Consider the following 26034-nt stretch of genomic DNA (forward strand, 5'->3'; position numbering starts at 1 on the left):
TAAACCACAGAAAGGTTGCCAGGTATCTGGTTCAACCAAACAGGCAGGTTAAAAGGCATGTAAAAACGTTTAACAGTTGCACCTAGTATATGAATATAATATTTTAGTTTAGTTTAAGTATGCACGTAATATTAAAAAGGTCTACCACAAATGCTTGTTGTGCCGCTGCTGTTCTGGCATATTGCGGTTGTACTGCGACCTTTCTAAAGACCTTTCTTAGTGGTAGTTTTTTTGTCACGCTGTATCACATTTCTTCATTATCATTTTATCATGATCAACGTCACATATAAAAACGTGTTGGATTTCCACACAGCGTGGCCACTGGAGGGCGCTGGCGTACAGAGAAAAAACTCCATGTGACCCGTGAAAAAGGAATCCTTCTAATGTAGGGGTGTCACACTCAAGGAGTAAAAGGGCAAAAACAAGTTTTTATTTCATTTTTTAATTAATGTTTTGTTACAACCTGAGCTGGAAATTGTTTATTCAAAATATGCAAAAACATCAGTAGTAAGATACACTGATCAGGCGTAACATCATGACCTCCTCGTTTCTACGCTCATTGTTAATTTTATCAGCTCCACTTTCTGTATAGGTGCACTTTGTAGTTCTACAGTTACAGACTGTAGTCCATCTGTTTCTCTGATACTTTGTTACCCCCTTTTACCCTGTTCTTCAGTGGTCAGGACCTCCATGGACCCTCACAGAGCAGGTACTATTTGGGTGGTGGGTCATTCTCAGCACTGCAGTGACGCTGATGTGGTGGTGGTGTGTTAGTGTGTGTTACGCTGGTCTGGGTGGATCAGACACAGCAGTGCTGCTGGAGTTTTTAAACCCCTCGGTGTCACTGCTGGACTGAGAATAGTCCACCAACCAAAAATATCCAGCCTATGGCGTCCTGTGGGCAGCGTCCTGTGACCACTGATGAAGGACTAGACGATAAAACACACACGAAGAAGTTTGTTTTCTTTATTAATGAAGACCGAAAGACAGAAACAGACTATTGCCGTTTAATTTCAGGGATAAAATGCAGGTATATTGGATCATGAATGTCATATTGAGCAAAACACATACATTCAGCAACAAGTTCTGATGATGAAAACATGAAACGTCACAGCTCGAGGTGACGGAACAAACTGACATTATGCTGGTTTAAATACTGCTGATGTACAAAATGTCAGAACGGCGGGTCCGCATATCAGTGTCCTAATTCAGGCAAACAAATTAGACTAATAAATAAAAAGCCATTAAATTAACATGAACAAACAGTTGTCTAAAATACAAAATGTAGATAAAAAAAAATAAAGGAATAAGAAACTTTTATAAAAGTTTTCTGTCATTGGCTCCTGCTACCACTAAACACCTCTGAGGTAAAGAAATCAAATTTGGCCAGGACTCAAAAATCACAGCTTTGGAATGTCTCACCAGATCCACAGATGGTCACACGCCGTGGACACAGAGTGATTTGTGCTTGTTGTCCTGCTCCAAACCAGTGCCTTCCGTATTTCACCATGTAGACACTTCCTAAAGTCCAGGGTCCGTCACGATTGAGCAGAAGTATTAAAGGGCCCATATCAGGACAAAACTGAATTTCCCTCCCTTTTTCATAAAGGAAAGTCTAGTTAGAGTTCAAGGTAATATGTAAACACTGGTGAGATTTAAAAACATCCCATTCACTCTATACAGTCTATAATGGCTGGAAAAAACGGCCTGTTTTTTTATTCAATGCCACTTCCAAAAAAGTTGGGACGCTGTGCAGAATGTCAATATTATTTTAAATGTATTTTAAATGATAATACTACAAAGACGAACAAATCAAATGTTGAAACTGAGCAATTTTATTGTTTTTTGAAAAATATTTGCACATTTTGAATTTGGTATCAGCAACACATTCCAAAAAACCTGGGACGGGAGCCTGTTTACCGCTGTATTTCATCACCTCTTCTTTAACAGTGCTCTGTAAGTGTTTGGGAACTGAGGAGATGATTTGTCTTTGTACTATTTTCAATTAAATGCAGGGTTTACATTTTTTGCGTCATTGCATTTTATTTTTATTTACATTTTGCACAGCATCCCAACTTTTTTTTGGGAATGGGGTTGTACATCCATACATTCCTCCCACAGCAGTTTAGGTTACCCATTCATGCTGAAGTTATAAAGAATAGAGTGCTTTTTGAATGAGTACAGGACAACCAATCAGAAAACAGGTCGTTTACATCTTTCAGCCTTAAAGGCACGGTAACAAAAACAGCCTGTTTAATTATAAAGGATAAAGAGAGGATCTAATATGGACATGTAAAAATAAATGAGGACAGGTTTTGGTATATCAAATCAGACAAAGGTTAGAAACGAATATCATGAGCAAAAATTAAAATGCAGAAGTGCAGGGTATGGGCCCTTTAGAATGTTAAACGACTTCTGTCTTAATCCTGTGACCAAATTTAATTTACATGGTAAATCCTCACTCATAGTGACCAAACTTTTTTGCAGGGCAGAAAATTATGTGCTCTGGTGCAAAGACACTTTTCTGAGAAGTGCTTTAACCAGTAGTTGTGTGCTTTCATTTTCTAAGTGCTTCCTTTGCCCACAGTCTGTCATCATGTGAGCTGGTCAAACGCCTGATGTCTCATTTTTACATGCACATAATCAAATTTACAACTGACGCAAAAGTCCGGGCGAGGCTGGTCAGATGATGTTTTGCTGATTTTCTTAGAGAAATTAAGTTACATCCTCTACAGAGACACACTTCTGCATATTTTAGTGCACAATTCCTGTTTATTTTCCAAAATTAGCAAAAAAAAAAAAAAAAAAAAAAAAAAAAAAAACCAGGAAATACATGTGCGGAAATTATGGAACGTTTTTTATATTTTTATTTTTCCCCCAAATATCAACTCTGCAAATAGAAACTGTCCATTAAGATGTGCCTAAAAATGCTAAATTTAACCTCTTAAACTCCTCGGGACCACCGGTGTTTCCAAACCATTCAGAAGCTGGGCGTCGTATGAGGCTGTAACTCTTCTTTCCAGTCAAATAGATGGTGATGTTACTTTAAACCCTTATAATAAAAGAAGCTGAACTCAGTTTGTTTTTCTACTGAAAGTCGACCCGTTTTTCCACAAATCTGGGCTATAAACTATAAACAGACGGCGTCTCTTCAGTGATCTGCTCTGTAAACATTACTTTTATAAAATAACACAAAGAGTGTCTGAGATTTTTGGCTTTCAGCAGTGAATTGTAAGCAAATAGTGACATGTGTAGATCATAAAACACATGTTCTGTTCCTTTGAGGGGCTTTTACAAAATAAATAAAATAAAAATGTACATTTATTTCATGCAGTTACTGAATAATTTGCCATAAGATTTGGTCACAAAAATTCAGACGGACAAACCCAAATATGCCCTGGAGGGCAAGAGGTTATGTTTTTTTATATGGGACGTGTTCTCTTATTTTGTCTTGGCAAATCAACCAAACATAAAATTCGTCCAGAGGTGTTCAAACCTATGCATCCAACTGAACATTACTGTGCTCAGAGAAATGAAAGTGTGAGTTGATAAGCAGACACTGAACCTCAAGAAGAACTCGCTAACACTCCTTCTGTACTATCACAAGAATGCGCTCTATTCACATTACCAAATATAAAGCACTGCTATTTAGTACCAGGTAAAATGAACCGGTCACTGCTGTGCGTGAAATGTTTTCATGCATAGTTTCATTATTTGCTTTATTCAGGATTAATGATGAAATATATTTGGTCCATTGTTACTGATGTTAATGACTGTTCACACTACAGTTCGGACGCTCAGATTTTTGATATGAAACCAATTTGTTGAAGACACAGTGTAGTCCACAAGTCTGCTAGAAAAAGACCACAACTGGCATTTCTTTCTGATTTAATGCAAATCTTTAGAAATGATGTTACTTTTGAAATATGAATTTCAAAATGGCTGTTTTTGTGATGTTGCCCTTTTGTTTTAACGTGTGCAGTGCAAATTTGTAGCACCTGATGAGCATATCAGATCAGTTTTTGGAGAAAGGTCTTATTAGATTTTTCTATATGTTCCATATTTTCAAAGCTCTAAATCTTTCTTTGCTTTGTTTCCAGGTTTAGATAAAAAAACATTTTAATGTGGTCTCAGACTTTGTGACCCCACTGAACATGAGTAAAATGATTCTATTATGATTCTATTTAAGCAGTAGAAGACAGATCGTATTTTCATGAAATGACATCATGGCTATGATTTGGTCATCGTAGATCATCACAGTCGTGATGTTATTGGTGATAACACGCTCCTCGAGTGTTCTACTGCTTTAATACAACAGTTAAATAAATACAGTAAGTGAATAAACTGGGCCGTGAACACGGCGTTTAATGTGTTTTAATGTTCAGTTCTCTCCTCCAAATTATAGCTCCTTAACAAGCAGCTTGTTGCTACGTCAGAGTAACGGGCTCCGCCCACTCGCTGCACAGCCGGCAGTTCGTTCTCCAGCTCCTTGCACTAAATTCCCAAACTGTCGTCACCACTGAGCAGCTTTTCAGTCGGCAGCTGTGACAGAAGAACAGCTAAACAACCTGGAATCAGCCAGAAATGAACCCAATACCATTCGCCAAACGTGTCTGATCTTCAGAGTCTGACCAAATCAGACTGAGCCATAAAACTGACCCAATATCAGGTTCAGCTCAGTTTGGTCAGTTTTTTCCAGTTCAGTATTAATGTTGTTTTGTTCCAGCCAGTCTGTAAATCTTCTTACAGCCTGTTTAGTTTGGCGAATGGTGTTGGGTTAATTTCTGGCTGATTCCAGGTTGTTTAGCACTCACACCCAGGGGCAATTCAGCATGTCCAGTTGGCCTGACTGCATGTCTTTGGACTGCGGGAGGAAACCGGAGAACCCGGAGAAGACCGAAGGACCCGGAAGAAACTGGAGGGAATTGAAACCAGGCCCTCCTCGCTGTGAGGCGACAGCGCTACCCACCTGCCGCTTGACACACATGGCAGCGGACACAAATCTGATCTTTTCAAATCCGACCTGAGCCACTTTCATATGTGTTCCTAGATCAGATACGTATCCGATTCGTGGGCATGTGGCCTTAATGTGACACTCGGATCGGAATTCATGTGCTTTTTTCCCACTGTGCTATCATTCAGTGTTACCATGGCAACAGCGCCAAACAGATGTTAAAGCCTGTAAACGGTGGAAAAGCAGCTGAGAGCTGATCAGAGTTAATGATCTTCTCAGCGAAGCTCGTTCTGCTCGTTAGTTTGTGCTGATGATGCAGTGATTCAGTCACGTGACGTTACAGAGTAGGATGAGCTCATGAGGGTCATTTCAGGATGCCGGCTCGTCACATTAATGACAGATTTGAATTACTTGCCTAAACGAGGGTCGACCATCGAGTCAGAGAGATCGGATCTGAGCAAAAAAATTTGATTTCAGCAACGAGGCTTGTAATATGAACGTAGCTAAAAATTCTAACTATTTATTAGAGATAATTATGGTATATTAGTTAGAATTTAATAGCATCTTGTTCCCAACTTAAAATACGAAACTATTTGTAAATAAAGTAACATCAGTTATTAATCTGGCTGGTAATTCTGAACTTCTGAACGGTAGTGAATGAAGAATGTAAGCAACAATCAAAGCTTTTCTCTGCAGTGAGCTGTAATACGTCACTGTTAAACTGGCTAGAAAGGTTCTGAAAGAAATACAGCCCCATTCACATTGCTGTTAAACCCTTTCTGAGCTGATGGTAATGACAAGTGCAGTTGGACAAAGGGTCATTTAACCCATAAATCTTAGAGAATATAGCTTTAATGGTCACTATGAGAGGATTACAGCACACGGTGGATGTGATCAGCATGCTATTCAGGTTCTGAGAGGTCTGTAGGAGTCGAGTGGATGTTTCTCGCATGCTCTCACTTCACAATCTTAAAAAATATCATGTGCTGAAACTGTTCCACTGAAATGGTACCATGTGAAGTTCTGCACAGCCAAAAAAACTCTCAAAAACAATAATAAATAAAAAGAGACAATTTCAAGTAACCTCAGGAAGCTTGTGATGGTGGCGAGAGCTGCACAGTCACTGGCGTCTCAGCGGGCTTACAGTGAGGTCTCGTGAGACAAACTTGAGGAGGACCCCAGCTTTACACCATTGGATATCTTCTCTGAAGGGCACTCGGTAGGAACCTGAGAAAAGCAAAGTTGAAATTGGTTAAATTGATGTAATAAAAATCTTTTAATAAGTGCCTGCTGGCTTTATGTGAATGAGACCATGTTAACAAGCCCCCTAAAAATTATAACCCAGTATTGAAACTTGGTTCTTTAGCTTCATAGACCAAACCTGAAGAACAACCCCATTTCCACAAAGGTTAGGATGCTGTGCAAAATGTAAATAAAAACAAAATGCAATGATGTGCAAATCAGTTAAAGCCTAAATTTCACTGAAAATGGTACAAAGACAACATGTCCAGATGTTGAAACTGAGAAATGTTGTTTTTTGAAAAATACATTTTGAATTTGATGCCATTATTATTATTATTATTGTTTTTGAAATCAATAAACAGGATTGAAAAAAATGCATTTTATGCAGAAAAAGTGAACCGAATAGTTTTTTTAATTCCTCTCATAATGCGTGCAGTAGAGGGTTAATTATATTAAAAACTGAAGATAAGAGATAAGATAGACTTTCATTAACCCACTGAGGGAAATTTGCATTGTTATAACAGAATACACAGTAAGCAGATAAAGAGCAGTAAGTAGACAAAGATGTGCATCATACAAAATACAAAATATAAGATATACTATAGAAATAAATAAATAAACAAGGTGTCTGTTAGCAGAAAAATATAAAAAATAAAAATAGAATTAAGATACTATACAAATTTACAGTTTACACATGCAGTTGTATGGATATTGCACATTTCTGAGCAGGTAATGACTGGATATTGCACAGAAATTGTAGATATTGCACAGTAATAATTACAGATATTGCACAGAACTTGTGTATGTATTTCACTTGTACCGTTCTGTCAGCAGCAGATATTACACATTAATTAGAACTAGAATAAGATAGAGGTCTATGTGGTGTGTTTGTGATAGAGTGCACTATGGTAGAGTGAGGTATGTTCATGAACATGTATTAAGCTCACTAGAAAAATAGCAACGCTACTGTTTTCATTGTCCACCATAAAGTGCTGAGAATTGTTTTTACTGTGACCAAGGCTTCTGTGAGTGGTGTCTGCGGTTGCCTGTAGGAGAAGTGTTTTTAAATGTTGATTCGTCTATTCAACAGTCCTGTGAGATGAATGAACTATAAACCTGTAAAACTGTTATCTGTAAAACGTTTTTGGAGGTGTGACTTGCGTTCAAAGGTAATAAATTGTAATATACTTCATTTTTTCATTTTTAACATAGCACTAATCTTTAAAAAACAGAATTGTATCGTGACAATCTAGTGATTTCTACATGTACCAGCATTTTTTCCATTGTTAGTGTAGTGGGTAACACCCCTGCCTTCTATGCTGTAGACTGGGGTTCAATCCCTGCCTGGGTAAACACCCTACACTATACCAATAAGAGTCCTAACACTACCTTCACCCACCTGTGTAAAATGGTCAAACTGTAAGTCGCTCTGGATAACACACACATGCATATTAACAACCACCTGGGATACCATAGCAAAGGCCTAGCAACACCTAGCAACCACATGGGATAACCCAGCAATAGCTTAGCAACATCTTTGCAAACAGCTAGAGTACTATAGCAACAACTATGAACACCTTAGCAACCAGCTGGGATTCCATAGCAACACCTTAGCAACCACCTAGGACAACATAGCAATGGCCTAGCAACAACTTGGCAACCACATGAATAATGCAGCAACAGCTTAGCAACCACCTAGGATACCACATCAGCTGCCTGTCAAAACGTTAGCAATCACCTAGAACACCATAGCAACGGCCTGGCAAGACCTCAGCAACCACGTGGATAACACAGCAACACATTAGCAACCACCTGGGATTTTATATTCATGTCTTTTACTAAAACATTTATTAAAACTTTAACAAAATCTCACCAGTGTGCTCTCATTATTCTCGAAAATAGATGCAACTGAGAGCAGCTAGCTACCTATATATATATATATATATATATATATATATATATATATATATATATATATACATACATACATACACACCTGTCAGGCGTAACATTATAACCACCTCCTTGTTTCTATGCTCATTGTCCATTTTATCAGCTCCACTTACTGTATAGGTGCACTTTGTAGTTCTACAGTTACAGACTGTAGTCCATCTGTTTCTCTGATACTTTGTTACCCTGTTCTTCAGTGGTCAGGACCCCCATGGACCCTCACACAGGAAGTACTATTTGGGTGGTGGATCATTCTCAGCACTGCAGTAAGACTGACGTGGTGGTGTGTTAGTGTGTGTTGTGCTGGTACGAGCGGATCAGACGCAGCAGTGCTGCTGGAGACAGCAACTGCCTATCAGTACCTAGATTAGTTTACTCAAATCATAATGGAGTCTTACTGGTGACAAGCTAGTATATAAAGTGATAACATCTGTTTCCCTAAAGAAGCACATGGTTTCATAACAGTGTTAAAAGTGTCAATTATTCAGATAGCTTTACAGTACTGGAATATTTTGATAATCAAACATATTGAATATTAGTGAATATTCGTTGCAAGGCGACAGGAAATTTCGATTGTCAGATTAATCTCAATCCAGCAGTGACATTAAGGTGTATAACAAGGCCACACAGTATCATTAACACGACACACTATTTGGGGATGATCTTCGGGCTGTTAGACATAAATGAGTGAGTTACAAATCCAGATCCATGAGGTGCTTCAAATCTAAACTTCAAAGACAAAGGAACTGGTGGTGGACCTGAGGAGGGACAAGGCACTGGTGACCCCTGTGTCCATCGGGGGGTCAATGTGGACACTGTGGAGGGTTACAAATATCTGGGTGTGTATATTAACAATAAACTGGACTGGGCTAAGAACACTGACGCCCTCTACAGGAAGGGCCAAAGTCATCTCTAGTTTCTGAGATGCCTGAGGTCCTTCAACATCTGGCGGATCTCAGGATCTTCTATGAGCCTGTGGTGGCGAGTGCTATCCTCTATGCTGTTGCATGCTGGGGAAGCAGGCTGAGGCTGGCAGACGCCAACAGACTCAACAGACTGATCCACAAGGCTGGAGATGTTGTGGTTGTGGAGCTGGACTCACTGACGGCCGTGTCGGAGAGGAGGACGCTGTCTAAGCTGCAGGCCATTATGGACAATGGCTCCCACTCACTCTACGACATGGTGATGAGACACAGGAGCTCATTCTGTGCAAGACTCACTCTACCAAAATGACCACAGAGCGCCACAGGACGTCATTCTTACCTGTGGCCATCAAACTCAATAACTCCTCCCTCAATATGGAGTAACTCAGAGGTGCAATAATAATCTGAACTGTTTTATACAGTATGTCTCATATTTATTATCACAGTCACTGCCACATTAATGTATTCATAAGAACTTAAATCTCGTGTACCTTCTGCATATTTCTCTTTTTTGTCTTAAATTATTAAAGTGTTTATTCTTTTATATAAATGGTTGCAACTGAAATAACTGCAATTTCCCTCTGGCATCAATAAAGTCTTCTGATTCTGATTCTGATAACAACAAGAAAAACCACTGCATCTGGAGTTGACAGTGGCTGATAAACTGGGCAGCAACAGTGGGTGAGCTTGATAAAATAGCCCATGAGTGTGAATACAAGGTAATAAACTGGCAACCTACTGTAAAGCAGACCGACCTTCAAATCTCTGAAATGTCCATCACGTTACAGCGATACACAAGCCTGACTTTGGGAGAGATACATAGCAGTAAAGCCAGGCGTACACTGTGCGATTTAAGCCCGTTTTTGGTCAGAGCCGACTAAATTTCATGTTTGGGCTGAATTTCAGCGTCATCGGCCATCGTTTGCCATGCAGCGTGAGGGAGAAATGATGACTGATTAACTGCCCAAATGAGCTCTGACTGAGTTGGATGATTGGATAGATTTCTGACATGTCAGACAAACTGCACACAGTTACAGCCACCGCTCCTGTCCATGTCTGCGGCACCAGCGTCCGTGTATTCTGACTTTGCTCCATTTGACTGAGTTGAATTGTGAGGAATAAATATAGTGTTTTCTTGTCTTTGTAAAGCTGTCTGTCTACAGAGCCGCCTGCTCTCCAGCTTCAGTGCGCAGTGTAGCACCAGTTTGCAGAGCTGGTGTATCAGTTTGTCAGAGGCTGGATCTGACTTCTACACCAAAACAGTGCCCTGTTAGTCCAGTATGGAAGTGTGCACACACGGCTGCATCTCAGAAGGCTATTTATTAGACATGTGATGCACTTTATAGAAGCTACTTTAATACGTGGTGCACTATGTAGGGAGCAGGGAGCCGTTTGAGATACAGCCCGTGTTTTGATCAGGACATCAGAGGCACAGTGTGTTGTTTTGAATGAAACTACTTTATTGTGGACAGAGCGTCTGTAGGGGCTGCGTTTCACGCGCACAGTGTGAGCATGTAAATCGCAGACTTTGGCCGAACACGAGGGGCGATTTAAATGTACAGTGTGAGTCAGCAAAGAACAAGATTTCTAAAATCGCTGTCTGTCTGGCTTTATAGAGCACACTCTACCACAAGCAGAGGTTATGGATGAAGGGAAGTTCAGCAATAGAAGAAAACAAACTAACATCACACCAAGTTTGAGAATGAGAAGATTCTTACCATTTGACCTTTGCTATTGCCCATATTGGCTCCATGTCTTTTCAGCTCTGACTTTATTAGTGCTGAAAAAAAACAGTACAAGAAGTGTAACATACCTCACTTACACCAATATACAATTTTATATATATATATATATATATATATATATATATATATATATATATATATATATATATATATATATATATATATATATATATATATATATAAAGCCCACGGCTGCCCCAGTGCTGATTTGAGTATTTTTATAACTGCTGATCACCTGGAACTTTCACACACAACAGTCTCTAGAGTTATTATACCAATCAATCAAAGCTTGAATGCCACAGCCTATTTGAGTATGGTTGCTGGCTATGTGTATCCCTTCATGGCCACAATTCCCCTCTTTTTCTAAAAGCTACTTAAAGCATTATAATGCACCATGTCACAATGTAAAGGTAATCATAAACTGGCCTGATGAGCATATCGAGTTCAGTTTTTTCAGTGGCCTTCTCAGTCACTGGATCTCAATAGAACAATAGAGTTACAGCATGAAAGTGCACCTATAAATCTTAACATTATATGTGTGTGTGTATATATTATACATACATATATATATATATATATATATATATATATATATATATATATATATATATATATATACACACACACACACACACACACACACACACACACACACACACACAGCAGGGGGCCATTTCATGACTTCTTGTACCTGTTTAAATGCTTCTATAACAGCAGGCAGCAAAAAGCAATCAAAATGAGACAAAAAATAAGCTGCCTCTGCTTTCCACACATGCCTGATATAAAAAGCTATCGTATATTGTGTGCACCCATTAGTCTTATTGGCTGCATTTCACTCAATTCCTAAATAAATGTGGCTTTTCTGATGATTTTCTCCTGATTTATTTGCGGCTCCTTAGTTTTTTTGGGGTTTTTTGTGCATCAATTTGCTGCATCCCCAATATTTTCCACACCCCCAACACCCCTCTTCAGTTTTCAGATACCCCACTCATGATTTAGTCCTGTTGCCAGGCCTGTATGTCTAAACATCAGAAAAAGCACCTGTTAGAATGATGCCAAGGAATATCCAGGCACATATGAAGATGTTTCCAGCCTGTGGGTTGTAGTCTGTGGTGAGCATTCCTTGGATGAAAGTGAAAATGATTCCAAACACCTGCAATTTGCAAAGCCAGGCACTCAGGTTAATGCAGGACAGAGAACACCACACCATGGAAATTTCCAATGACATTAAGTCAACTAAACGTACTTATATCCGGAATCACTTCAGTAAAATATATGCAAAACAGGCTGCCTGACAGAGCCATGGCTACATGCCATCTGGGCGTGTATGAAAATGCCTGGAGCACTTTGGTGTGGTGGCAACTAGTAGCCTGGCTATTCAAATAAGGAAGCTAAACATTTCCAATCCTCTTACCTGAGCGAACGCATTGAGAAGACCAGATGAAGTGCCCTCAGACTCGGGATATGTTATTTCAACACCAAATTCAAAGCCAATGGGCAGATATCCAGTCATGAAGAACCTTTAAAGCAGAAAGAAACATCATGACAATGTCAGAGCAATGCAGCACAAAGAACAGCAGGTCTTTAAAATGAAAGAAAATTAAAGGAAAATTAAACATATCGCCGTTGATATGTTATAAAAGCATTTAAGCAGGTACACAAAGTCATGAGTGGTCATAGTGATCAGTTTGTAGGGAATTGCCCCTGTTAATGGTACCCTTATTATATATATATATATATATATATATATATATATATATATATATATATATATATATATATACACATATACACTGCTCAAAAAAATAAAGGGAACACTCAAATAACACATCCTAGATCTGAATGAATGAAATATTCTCATTGAATACTTTGTTCTGTACGAAGTTGAATGTGCTGACAACAAAATCACACAAAAATCCAAAAATGGAAATCAAATTTATTAACCAATGGAGGCCTGGATTTGGAGTCACACACACAAAATTAAAGTGGAAAAACACTACAGGCTGATCCAACTTTGATGTGATGTCCTTAAAACAAGGTAATGAGGCTCAGTATTGTGTGTGGCCTCCACGTGCCTGTATGACCTCCCTACAATGCCTGAGCATGCTCCTGATGAGGTGGCAGATGGTCTCCTGAGGGATCGCCTCCCAGACCTGGACTAAAGCATCCACCAACTCCTGGATAGTCTGTGGTGCAACGTGGCGTTGGTGGATGGAGCGAGACATGTCCCAGATGTGCTCAATCGGATTCAGGTCTGGGGAACGGGCGGGCCAGTCCATAGCTTCAATGCCTTCATCTTGCAGGAACTGCTGACACACTCCAGCTACATGAGGTCTAGCATTGTCCTGCATTAGGAGGAACCCAGGGCCAACCGCACCAGCATATGGTCTCACAAGGGGTCTGAGGATCTCATCTCGGTACCTAATGGCAGTCAGGCTACCTCTGGCGAGCACATGGAGGGCTGTGCGGCCCTCCAAAGAAATGCCACCCCTCACCATTACTGACCCACTGCCAAACCGGTCATGCTGAAGGATGTTGCAGGCAGCAGATCGCTCTCCATGGCATTTCCAGACTCTGTCACGGCTGTCACATGTGCTCAGTGTGAACCTGCTTTCATTTGTGAAGAGCACAGTGCTCCTCCTGTTCCTCCTTGCACAAAGGCGGAGGCAGCGGTCCTGCTGCTGGGTTGTTGCCCTCCTACGGCCTCCTCCACGTCTCCTGGTGTACTGGCCTGTCTCCTGGTAGCGCCTCCAGCCTCTGGACACTACGCTGACAGACACAGCAAAACTTCTTGCCACAGCTCGCATTGATGTGCCATCCTGGATGAGCTGCACTACCTGAGCCACTTGTGTGGGTTGTAGAGTCCGTCTCATGCTACCACGAGTGTGAAAGCACCACCAACATTCAAAAGTGACCAAAACATCAACCAGAAAGCAGAAAGGTACTGAGAAGTGGTCTGTGGTCCCACATGCAGAACCACTCCTTTATTGAGTGTGTCTTGCTAATTGCCAATAATTTCCAATAATGTTGCTTCCTAAGTGGACAGTTTGATTTCACTGAAGTTTGATTTACTTGGAGTTATATTGTGTTGTTTAAGTGTTCCCTTTATTTTTTTGAGCAGTATATATATATATATATATATATATATATATTTATTTATCTCTGTTGTCTGAAGAATCTCCAAAATGGTAACTTTACAGGAGAAGCCAAAAAAAAATTTTAATGTAAGTGGAACTATGGAATTTTTCCCAAGTCATTTTGGGCCGTTTCTTTTAGTCGATTCATCAGGAAATTTACACACAATGTAAAGAGAAACAGGCATGTTTAAATTATAGCAAAAACTGAAACAGGACCAAAATGGAAATACAAGGTTTTCTTCCGAGAGCAGTGATATGTATGTGTGTTTCAGTAATATTTTTAGTTATTTGTCTCTATTTTCTAAAGGTATCATTGCCAATGCTGAACGTTTAACATATCGCACAACAGCATTGCTGCAAAGTTTTGTCTCAGTGCACAGGAATTATAGCTAGACGATCTTAATTTCTCAAAATTAAGATCTCTGGTTATTTCTGAATATTATAATTCAAATTCAAAAAAAGAAACAGTCATTATCAAAATCTGCCTGATGTGTTTCCTTCAAAAATCTACTTTTCATAATTCAGCCACATGGTGGTGTTGAAGAGTGCCCCATTTTACTGAGAAGCAATCATGTCAAAAGGAAATTTTGAGTGATTTTCTTTGTAGAATTTCTGCAGCATTTCAGGAATAAAATCATTAAGATGCAAACAAAGTTATTCACAGTGGTGGATGAAGCACACAAACCATGTACTTGAATTAAAGTAGAGACACTCAAGGTAAAATATTACTCCAGTAAAAGTAGAAGTTCCTCCCTTTAGACCTCCACTTGAGTAAAAGTACTAAAATATTTACCTTCAAATGTAATTAAGAATCAAAACTAAAAGTACTAAAAGAGTAATTAAGTTAATGCAAGGGAGAACTGAGTGGCTTTGAAATCACTTTTTACAAACAAAGTTTCAGTTTCAGATTTATTTACAACTTAGTTTAATAAAAAATAAAAAAAATAAAACCTGGCTTTAAACTCAGGATCACAAATGAGCTCCTTTACTATGTTGATCTGTAGGTCTCTGTTCATAAACATAAACCAGCCCAAACTAATTTACTATAAAATGAAATGGCGTTTGTATAAATTCAGAAAAAGCCGCGTCAGTCACGACTGCATATGTGGACATATTTCTATATTGTGCTCTATTTACACAAAGTTAGGTTAGTTCATCATTTATGCTGAACAGACTCTCCCAAAATTTTACGCTGCTGTGCTTGAACCGTGTGCTGCATTGGGTCAGTATGACCAACAGGTCAAAACAAGCTCTAAACAAAGTGACCGCTGTGCCCTGATTGGTGCTCTTGCTTTGCGCTTCTTTCGCTTTGACATGTTTTTATACACACAGAAACCAAAAGGAACGACAGATTTCTCAAAATGTAGTGGAGGAAAAAATGAGATACTTGACTTGTAGTGAAATGTACAGGAGTGAAAGTAAAAAGTCGCTCAGAATGGAAAAACTTCAGTACAGATACACGAAAAAACTACTTAATTACAGTAAAAAACTAATTACATTTACTTAGTTACTGTCCACCACTGGTTATTCAGAGTGGTTTGGTGTGAAATGTGCCACTTTAGAGAAACCCACTCAGAACTGTTCACAATGGTGGAGATAGGAGCCAGATGTCTGAAGAGATGCATCTAAAACCTCCCTTACATAAATGCATTATATCAACTGGTTATAAATAAGCTCCCTGATGCCTTAAACCTTGTCCCAAGATAATTTTACAAGGTTTTTGGATTAAGATACTTTTAAATGGCAAACAGATACATGACAGGGATTGTAAGGCAAAATATTAACCAAAGAAAAGTACTTTTTCTGTGCCAGTTTTTTACCAACATTCAAACGGTATTGTTTCTCAGTCACAGACAGAACATGGCCCAGCTGGGACTTCGCTTGCCCGATGGTTCGAATTCTACTCTGGCTCATATAACGGATTGGAGTTGGTCTGGCCAATCCTTGCTAACCAGGGAGCTGCGTTTGAAGGCAGTCGTGGGCTGGAGGTTAGGGAATCAGCCTTGTGACCGGAAGTTCGCTGGTTCGATCCCCTCAGCTGAAGTACCCTTGAGCAAGGCACCAAACCACCACCTGCTCCCCGGACGCCATGGATAGGGCTTCCCACCCCTCCGGGCAAGTGTGCTCACTGCCCCTAGTGTGTGTTTTCACTAGTGCATATGTAGGGGGGTGAAGTCCCCCCTACATACACACTAGTGCGCCGCCTTAGGCAGTGAGGGGTTAAGTCCCTTGGGCACAACCCGGTATACCTTGCCAGTCATGGGATTTAGCCCGCAACCTTCTGGTTAATGGCTCACTACTTCTAGCACTGGGCTCTAATGCACTGGTTTGCATTGCTTTAAAGAAAACAACAGTGATGGATTTTGGTGACTAACAAATCAAGACATACCCCAGCACTCCAGCAGTGAAGAAAACCACAAGAAGCTGCTGCAAGTCCAGAGTGAACGTGAACACCAGCATTCCAATAAAGGAGAGGACATACACGATCAGCGTTGTCATTCTAAATGGGCAGAAAGAGACATTCATTACAATATAACCTGCATTTACTGCTGGCATCTTGACACTGAAAGCCCTGCCTTCACTTCTTATAATGTATATAGGAACTAATAACATAACATTTCACCCATAATACCATTAATCAATAATCACCATTTACCAAATTTTATCCAGAGGGAGCAGAAAAACATACAGTATGTCTTGTGCCTTCAAACAACGGCTCCAACAGAGGTATTAACGATGGGTTAATCCTCTTTGTGAAAAGTTCCTTGCACAGAAAATAATGAGGGCGTGGGAGAAATCTCCTTCCCTTTAATCTAACACAGATTAACGGATATTAAAAAAGAAAATCTGACAGTGATATGAGTGGCCTAATGTCACGATTAGCCCCTCCTGGTCCTCCATGTGCTTTTGTTTTGTTTTGGTCTTATCCATATGCTTTCTTTGTTTTGATTCTTCCCTGTCCTGCCCCCTTGTTTCTTGACTCCGCCCTTGATTGTTCTCACCTGTGTTATCCACCTGTGTCTTGTTAACCCTTGTTACTCCTTGTATTTAAGCCCTGTGTTTTCCCTTGTTAGGTTGCTGGTCTTTGGTGTTTGTTCTTCTGGTCTCCATTATATTCCCTAGTCTCTGTTATTGTGTTTAGTCTGTGTTTCTTTTCATTATGTCTATCCCTCGTTCTCGCTGTGTTGGCTCTCTGACCCTGGACTGTCTTGACCCTGACAATGGATTTGCCTCTAATATATCTTGCTTATCTCAGCGCATACGTCCACCTCCTCATCACTCTCCAGCGTTACACCTAATCAGATAATCTAACCAAATATTATTATTCAAGTCAAAATAAATTCATTTGTAACTGATTTTGGAGGACAAAGAAGTTGGTCGATCCGATATCGTTCACATACAGCTGTGTGCAAACATTTGAACACCACTGATCAAATGACATGATCTGATGATTTAGATTAAAATATGTTAAAACGTCATCTACATAGAACAAATGTAAGTATGACACTTTGCTGCCTATTTTTGCACACAATCTGTATTTATGAAAAAACAAATACTGGAAAGAAATTAAACTACAGAATTCTTCTTTCGGCTGCTCCCTTTAGGGGTCGCCACAGTGGATCATCTGCCTCCATCTTGCCCTATTCATTGCCTCCTCTACTTTCACACCAACCATCTCCATGTCCACCTTAACTACATCCATAAACCTTCTCTGAGGTCTACCTCTTCTCCTTCTACCTGGCAGCTCCATCTCCAACATTCTTTGCCCAATATATTCACTATTCCTCCTCAACACATGTCCAAACCATCTCAACCTGGCCTCTCTGGCTTTATCTCCAAACTGCTCCACCTTCACTGTCCCTCTGATCTGCTCATTTCTAATCCTGTCCAGCCTTGTCACTCCCAACGAAAATCTCAGCATCTTCATCTCCGACACTTCCATCTCAGCCTCCTGTCTTTTAGACAGAGCCACAGTCTACAAAATCATACATCATAGCAGGACGCACTACTGTCTTGTAAACCGTCCCTTTCACTCTTGCTGCTATCCTTCTGTCACACATCAGCCCTGACATCCTGCCTGCACCCACTCCATCCTGCCTGCACCCTCTTCAAATTAAACTACAGAATAAAATATGAAATAACTTTTCAATAATTTCTAATATGCTAATTTAACAGTATAATATAAACTGTAAATAAACAGTAATATTGTAAGTAAATGTGCAGGAGTGTTTTCTCTGTACAGGATGTGTTCATTTGTGTCACTGGTTTCAACAAAAACAAAATCAACAAATCATGCTATTTGACCGGAGACACCTAGACTTCTGCATACAATTGTATATATCTGAACATTGCCACTATATAAAATGCAGAAAAAGAACCACTGGAATTAACATTAACAAGAAATACAGGGAGATTCATTTGAAAGAGGCCCCGAATATTCTGTAATAACTCTCTCTAGGATGAAGCAATCTGAATTAATGCACTGAGCTCCTCAGAAGGCCGCAGCATCTGTTTGCAACCTCCAAGTGCAAACCTCCCATAACCCTTCATGTGTCTGGTGGAAAACGGAGATCACCTGGTGCATCACATGTACTATAATCAATTACACAACTTTGAAGATATGTAGAGTATTTTTTTGGTTCAGACTGCTTCATCCTAACAGGACTTACAGCAGAATATTCAGGGCCTCTTTCGAGTGAATCTCCCTGTATAATATTTATTTCTATAGGGTAGTTATCAACCACTACAGATGTAATTCTGACATCATATTTTATTCATATTAACCTTATCAGACTAAATGTCTCGCCAGCGATACACTTAGAGAGTTTGCCGTTTAACTCATTTAGAGCAGTTGCAGGTTGCAAGTTGCAAACGGAGGTTAAACGTCACGACGGCCATCCAGCGCCTACCTCACTGCTCCGACGCAGGGGCATCCCAGCTTGTTCAAAGCTCCATATACTGAGGAGCTCATTACATGTTGTTTTGTTCAGATTGATTCATCCTAGAGAGAGTTATTACAGAATATTCAGGGCCTCTTTCAAGTGAATCACCCTGCATAAGTTAAGTTTTCCATTTCTATATAAAAGAAGAATAAGGCTAAATCTGTTGGATGCACTGTGATGTTTTCCAAAAAGGTCATTCGTGACAAACTAAAGCAGATTAAATGGCAGAAATCAGCCTTAAAAAGTTAATACTTTGAAAAAAAGTGATGCATTTTATATGAATTGATTCAAATGTGTACATCATTTCCAACAGAACAAATTTTAGAACAACTTTATTAAACTGGAATTTATGTACACATTTCAATCAAGTGGAATTGATGCATCACTTCTTTCAGTGTAGGTGTCAGTGTTTGTAATTGATCTATTATTTTATTCCTGCAAGAAACACAATCATACTTATATGTTTTGGTGTGATCCAGCCACAGGCCACAGAGGATGGAGCCCACCATTCCAGCCACCACCAGGGTTAGACCAATTCTACCAGTGTTCAACTCCTCCCCCTGAAAGAAAAGATTCAGTTAGTGTTGGGCTGGTTTATGTTTATGAACAGAGACCTACAGATCAATATAGTAAAGGAAGCTCATTTGTGATCCTGAGTTTAAAGCCAGTTTTTATTAAACTTAAACTTGGAACTAAGTTGTAAATAAATCTGAAACTGAAACTTTGCTTGTTTGTAAAAAGTGATTTCAGAGCCACTCGGTTCTCCCTGATGGAAACAGTTGGCCTTCAGTGTTTTGTGCTTATGATCATTTTAATAGACATCAGCGTCACTAATTAATGACGTTCTATTAAAAGACTGGTTTATCAAGAAAGACACTGGATGATTTTCACCTAAAATCAGTTCATGAAGCCAGTCTGGTTATAAAAATGATAACAGGACATCAGAGCCATAATTACTCTTTTAATACTTTTACTTTTGATACTTAAGTACATTTGAAGGTAAATACTTTAGTACTTTTACTCAAGTGGAGGTCTAAAGGGAGGAAATTCTACTTTTACTGGAGTAATATTTTACCTTGGGTGTCTCTACTTTAACTCAAGTACATCTTTTGTGTACTTTATCCACCACTGATCTGGAGAAGGTGACCTGATTAACTGACCCTGAATGTCTCCTTGGAGTAATTGGATTATATAACAGAGGTAATACTATGTAATAAGCGTACAAGTGATGTCACATGTTAGGTGCAGTTAAGAGACCTAAGATTGGTGGGAAAGCCCTTGAATCAGGACGCCAGTCAGTCAGCTGACCTGGTCTGGCAGGGCAGGCGGCCTACAGAGAACACACAGAGCTTCTTCTCAACAAACTTTGCCTCTCTTTCATGAGTGCCAGGCATGCGTGAAGAAGCGGCTAATGAACTGCAAGAGTACAGACAATGAACCTGCGCTCAGACTCATCCGCTGCTAACAGTGAATGTCCGTCAGACAGGACTTCACTTCTGATCAACATGTGTGAGTTAACATTTCGAATAATCAGTTAACGAGGTCAGCAAACGTTTACTTACTGGATGATGGGTAATTATCATTTGATTGAGGAGTGTGGACACTGAATAGAAAGACCCCGTCATGATGCCTGGAAGACAGATTCATAAGTTACTTACAAAAAACCCGAAAATCTTTCAGATAATAAAAATTTGCAAGTAAGCAACAGCACAGAATCAATAATAAAGCCAAAGCCATATCAATAACAAGAAGCGCTGCATGTCCAAAAGTTTGTAGACACCTGCTGATCCAGCATTTCTGCTGAAACCAAGCGTATCAACAAGGAGTTTGTCACCTTTGGCTGCAGTAAAACTCTAAACTCTTCTGTGAAGGCTTTACACTAGATGTTGGAACATTGCGGTGAGGATGTGGTTTTATTCAGCCACAACATTAGTGAAGTCAGCTAATGATGTAGAGTGATCAGTTGTGGATCAAAAACTCCACAGCCCATTGCTGGGGCGGCTTTATACCCCTCTGGCTGAAGCTTGGCACTGGCCATGGTAACCTTAGGCTCACATGCAGCTGCTCCAAAACACCTCATTCTACTGCCTACTGATTCCTACTGAGTTAGGAATAGATGCACCTTAAAGCAGCTGAATTCACTAATGAGAAGGACCGCCCGATGACCGCTGGGATAGGCTTCAGAAGGGAATGCAGGATAGTGACCCAGTAGGATAAGTGGCTTAGAAGGTGTGTGTGTGTTTTAATTACAAAAAAATTCCAACTGCTATTTTTTGGTGAGGACATTAAAGGGTTAAAGAACAATTCCTTTAAATAAAACTATACTACAGCTTTTTTTAACTGAATGGACTCACACTGAACCAAAACTCACTTATAACAGAAGCCAATGTGCATTAGTTTCGTGCCCATTTGGGATGTGCATTTCAACTCATTCTGATATTTGATTATCCACAGAAGTTCATAAACAGACATCCAGCTAATGGCACAGAAGGAAAAGCAGCTTTTACTGTCACCTCAGCCCTGCAAAACTCCTGGACACTGGATCAGTGGCTTGATTTTTGCTAAATTCGGTCGATTAGTGGCTGCACTCACAATGCAGTCCAAGGTAAATAGATGTCACAGTAGCTACACAACCTAATCTCCACAGGTATCATTTTGCAATGCTGCTTGGTGTCTCCAACACTGCACCTTTCCGAAACAATTGTCTCTAAGTTGGGGGTAATTTGAACCAGTCAAACCCATTCTTTAAATTATAGCATTCTTTTGCCAGTGCTTTTCTAGGAAGACTACACAAGCTGTGTGTGTGCAAATGAACACCCGAGGAACAGATGCACCTTAAAGCAGCTGAAAAATTTAAAAGTCATTCCATTTCATGCACTCACATCTAACCACACACACATTTTCTAAGATGCTTATCCTTCTGGGTCGTGTGGTCACATTTTACCAAAACACACTTAACAGTGTTAACAGCAGCCAATGGGCATTAGCTTCAGTGCATGTCCATGTGATATGCCAATTAGGTGTATGTACTTCAACTAATTTTGATATTCGATTATCCAAAGAAGTTTATGAACGGATATCTGGCTAACAGCAGGGAAGGAAAAACAGTTTCCTTATGCAAGGATGTCACTTCAGTCCTGCAGAACTTCTGGACACTTAATCAGTGGCTTGTCACAACAGGTAGACAACCTAATCTCCACAGCTCCTTTCCTAAACAATCGTCTCTAGATTGTGGGTAATCCAAACCAGTCAAACCCGTTCTTTGTATGGTTTAACTAGATAAAAAGAAGCCATTTGAATTGGAAGTCTGGGCCTTGGAATGAATGGAATGAATTTGTCCCCTGGACAGACAGCCACAATCCCGGACGATATAAGGAAATGCTGCACACCAAGGCTGCCTCTTCAGATAAACTAATTAGCTAAAAGAACTAACCAGCTTTGTCACTGGATGCTGATCAGGAATCATTTTATTATACACAAGGTGTATTTTCCAGTGGTGGTCATTGTTTTTTGGCCTAGCCAGTGTAGTTACCCTGGTTTGTAAAACAGCTTCACCGTCTCTGTTTATTTTCTTTTCTTTCTATCTTCAAGTTACATTTACGACTTACAGTTTGATCATTTTACACAGGTGGATGAAGGTGGTGTTGGAGTCTTGCCCAAGGACTCTTATTGGTATAGTGTAGGGTGTTTGCCCAGGTGGGGACTGAACTCCAGTCTACAGCGTAGAAGCGTAGTGTTACCCACTACACTACACAACCAATCAAGTGATTAAATTGAACACCCAATAGTGTTCAATTGAATACCCAATTAGTGATTTCTTTATTCCAATAATGGCTCAAACGGTTAATCAACATCTCAAGTGCTCACATCCCTAACTGATGTTTACTGTAAATGTGCCTGTGGTCATTGTCAGCCCGCTGCAGTATTCCTTTAATCTGCACACTGTGATGCACTAGAGCTGATCGACTATCTCACCATAGCTGATAAGGAGCAACAGGAAGGGCTTGTTCCTGAATAGATTGATGATGGACTTCTTGTACGAATAGTCTTCCGCTGGGCCCGTGGGCAGAACGGCTTGAGCCTGACTGGGTGGCAGTGGAGGTCTGTCCTGAATGACTGAGAGAGAGAGAGAGAGAGAGAGAGAGAGAGAGAGAGAGAGAGAGAGAGAGAGAGAGAGAGAGAGAAAAAGAGAGTGTGTGAGAGAGAGAAAGAGTCTTTAAGGTCTAGGTCAAAGCAACATTTAATAATGTATCATATTCAGAGTTTTTGTAATGTTATTCAAAAATGAATTACGGCCCAAGACATTCTCGAATAATAAAACAGTAATTTTTAATGTTTTCTTCAGGGAACCAATCAATTAAAAGCACCACAGAAAGTTCACTTCTTTGTCAATTTGTAGTAATTTCATGTCAAAGTATGTGCTTCAACATTTGATGACCTCTTTCCCAAATCATTGTCATTTTTAAGGAAGCAGGTCTGTTCATCACTCTGGACAATTCACTTCAGTTCGTTAGTTCCTCACACCACTTAGTTCCAGTTAAATCCATTCTATTGCCAGGCATTTTGATTACTCCAGTAATCATCAAAATACAACCCCATTTCCAAAAAAGCTGGGATGCTGTGTAGAATGTAAATAAAAATAGGATGCAATGATGTGAAAATCATATAAACCATAATTTAAAGGAAAACACTACAAAGACAACAAATCAAATGTTGAAACAGATTTTATATATATATATATATATATATATATATATATATATATATATATATTCCCATTTTGAATTTGTCACATGTCCTGGGCTATTTTAAGGGCATCTTGACATCGTGGCCTGCACATGGCACTGCTAACAGACACCTTACCTATGACTGTTAAGATGAAAAGCAGGGTTGAGACGGCTGCTGTTCCATAAAACATGATGCTTATGTTGCGGCCCATGAGTTCTTTATCTGGCGTGTTCGGAACCAGCACAGGGGGCAGAAGGAACCCTATGGCAACACCCAGCTGAGAGAAAGAGTAACAGATCAGTTTCACAGTAGTCAACAAATAACTCATAGTAATTACTAGTACATAGTAGCAACTAGTTAAAGGGTAATTCCACCCATTTCCATTCAGAGTGGTTTGGCGTGAAATGGTTCAGATGTCTTTACAGTGGTGGTGATGGGAACCAGGCATCGCCATGACTACAACACAGATATAGACATTTTATTTACCATCCAGAACCACCAGAGAACCTACACGAGTCTTCTGAGTTTACAAGAATGTTGATGATGGTAAAATAGTGATAAATCTGATATAATACATTTTCTTGGGGGACACTTTTACCCTGTTCTTCAGTGGTCAGGACCTCCATGGACCCTCACAGAGCAGGTACTATTGGGGTGGTGGGTCATTCTCAGCACTGCAGTAACACTGACGTGGTGGTAGTGTGTTAGTGTGTGTCGCAGTGGTGCGAGTGGATCAGACACAGTAGTGCTGCTGAAGTTTTTAAACACTTCAGTGTCGCTGCTGGACTGAGAATAGGCCACCAACCAAAAATATCCAGCCAACAGCATCCTGTGGGCAGCGTCCTGTGACCACTGATGAAGGACTAGAGGATGGCCAACACAAACTGTGCAACAGCAGATGAGCTGTCGTCTCTGACTTTACATCTACAAGGTGGACCGACAAGGTAGGAGTGTCTAATAGAGTGGACAGTGAGTGGATACAGTGTTTAAAAACTCCAGCAGCACTGCTGTATCTGATCCACTTAGACCAGCACAACACACACTAACACATGTCCACCAAGTCAGTGTTACTGCAGTGCTGAGAATGATCCACCAGCCAAACAGTACCTGCTCTGTAAGGGTCCATGGGGGTCCTGACCACTGAAGAACAGGGTAACAAAGTTACCAGAGAAACAGATGGACTACAGTCTGTAACTGTAGAACTATATATATTTATGTACTATTTTCAATTTTCATAGTTTCAGTATCAGTATTTGTATCGTGGTATTATACCATCTCTGTTACGCATTACTACGCTGCCATTGTTACATATAGCACCACATAGGGTTCTGCTATTGTTATAAGCTTGACATAGTATTTATAGCAGAACCCTTTGTGCGGTGCTTTATAGCACCACATTCTCCATCCATCTAATGCCAAGAACCATTTAAAATCAAATGGTTCTGTACAGAACTTTCTGCATCGATACAGAACCACTACCTTTCCTAAAGAACCTCCTCAGCACGACTGAAGCGCTGCTGTGTGTTACCTGGTTACCCAGCACTGCCGTGGCACAGGCGGTGGAAACCTCTTTGGGTCCGAACCACACTGACGCGATCCTGGACGGCAGGCCGAGGATGAAGACCTGGGCCACGGAGCAGACGATCTGGGCCACCATGGTGACCCAGAAGAGGTGGGGCCCAACGCTGGCGCACTTCAGCCATGCGCCCACGCAGTTCAAGCCGGCGCCCAGCAGCGCCGTCACCCTCAGCCCCTTTCTGTCCAGCAGCCAGGTGGCGGGGAAGATGAGGGGCACATAGGCCACCATGTAGACCACGGAGAGCCAGTCGACCATCACGCTCGACACGCTGTAGTAGTGCATGAAGATGTTGGCGATGATGCTGTACTGGATCCACTGGAAGGCGTTGACCAGCGAGTATAAGCTGAATATGGTCAGCACGACGAACCTCCGCCAGTAGAGCCTCGTCTGCGGGGTCTGGCTGCGCTCGCTGGGAAGCATCGCCTCGTTCTCGAGCTCCCTGTCCGCCTGCGGCGCGTCCGCCACGGTCACATGGATCGCACCGTTCGCGAGATCCTGGTACTGCGTCTCTGCTTTGTCCGCCTCAGCCGCCTCGCAGGGAGCGCTGCCGGGGCGAGCGTGTTCCTGAAGCAGCTCTCCCGCCACCATGATGCAATCAGCCTTCCTTTCTGCCTAATTAGGATGTATTTAATCCTCACATGCGCTCAGTCGGCTTAAAATTGATCAATGAGAAATAAAACCTCCCTTAATAACGGGTGTAATTACGCGTCGCGGAGCCGTGTAACACACATGGGGGAGCGCACTCACTCCACAGGCGCGGTGTAACTCTTACATCCGACTTCGCGTTGGAGGTGGCAAGGCCTCAACATCTCGGCATTTTTTAATATCCCACC

General features: G+C 40.6%; 1 protein-coding gene across 2 annotated transcripts; it reads right to left on the minus strand.

The window, feature by feature from the left end:
• Window positions 1–952: 952 nt before the first annotated feature.
• Window positions 953–26018, minus strand: flvcr1 (FLVCR heme transporter 1). 2 transcript variants are annotated; one of them, XR_001858001.2, is made up of 11 exons: window positions 25151–26018; window positions 23758–23899; window positions 22870–23010; window positions 20457–20524; window positions 19351–19454; window positions 16341–16451; window positions 12229–12334; window positions 11856–11967; window positions 10788–10849; window positions 6039–6181; window positions 953–1596 (listed from the first exon to the last, which is right to left on the minus strand). XR_001858001.2 is itself a non-coding variant. In XM_017701055.2 (10 exons), the coding sequence occupies exons 1-10, from the start codon at window positions 25787–25789 to the stop codon at window positions 6095–6097; spliced, it is 1572 nt and encodes a 523-aa protein (XP_017556544.1). In that variant the 5' UTR covers window positions 25790–26018; the 3' UTR covers window positions 5789–6094. The 2 variants fall into 2 exon arrangements, 1 of the variants encoding a protein (XP_017556544.1); XM_017701055.2 differs by lacking the exon at window positions 953–1596 and having other exon boundaries at window positions 5789–6181.
• Window positions 26019–26034: the final 16 nt, after the last annotated feature.

Source organism: Pygocentrus nattereri, chromosome 4, assembly GCF_015220715.1.
Source record: "Pygocentrus nattereri isolate fPygNat1 chromosome 4, fPygNat1.pri, whole genome shotgun sequence".
In the NCBI taxonomy this organism is placed as follows: Eukaryota; Metazoa; Chordata; class Actinopteri; order Characiformes; family Serrasalmidae; genus Pygocentrus; species Pygocentrus nattereri.

Coding starts and splice junctions, on each gene's coding strand:
- flvcr1 (XM_017701055.2), bottom strand. CDS start 25,789: ATGGTGGCGGGAGAGCTGCTTCAGGAACACGCTCGCCCCGGCAGCGCT. Junction 23,011..23,757: donor TTTCATCTTAACAGTCATAG/GTAAGGTGTCTG, acceptor TCTCTCTCTCAG/TCATTCAGGACAGACCTCCA. Junction 20,525..22,869: donor GTTGCTCCTTATCAGCTATG/GTGAGATAGTCG, acceptor TCTGTCTTCCAG/GCATCATGACGGGGTCTTTC.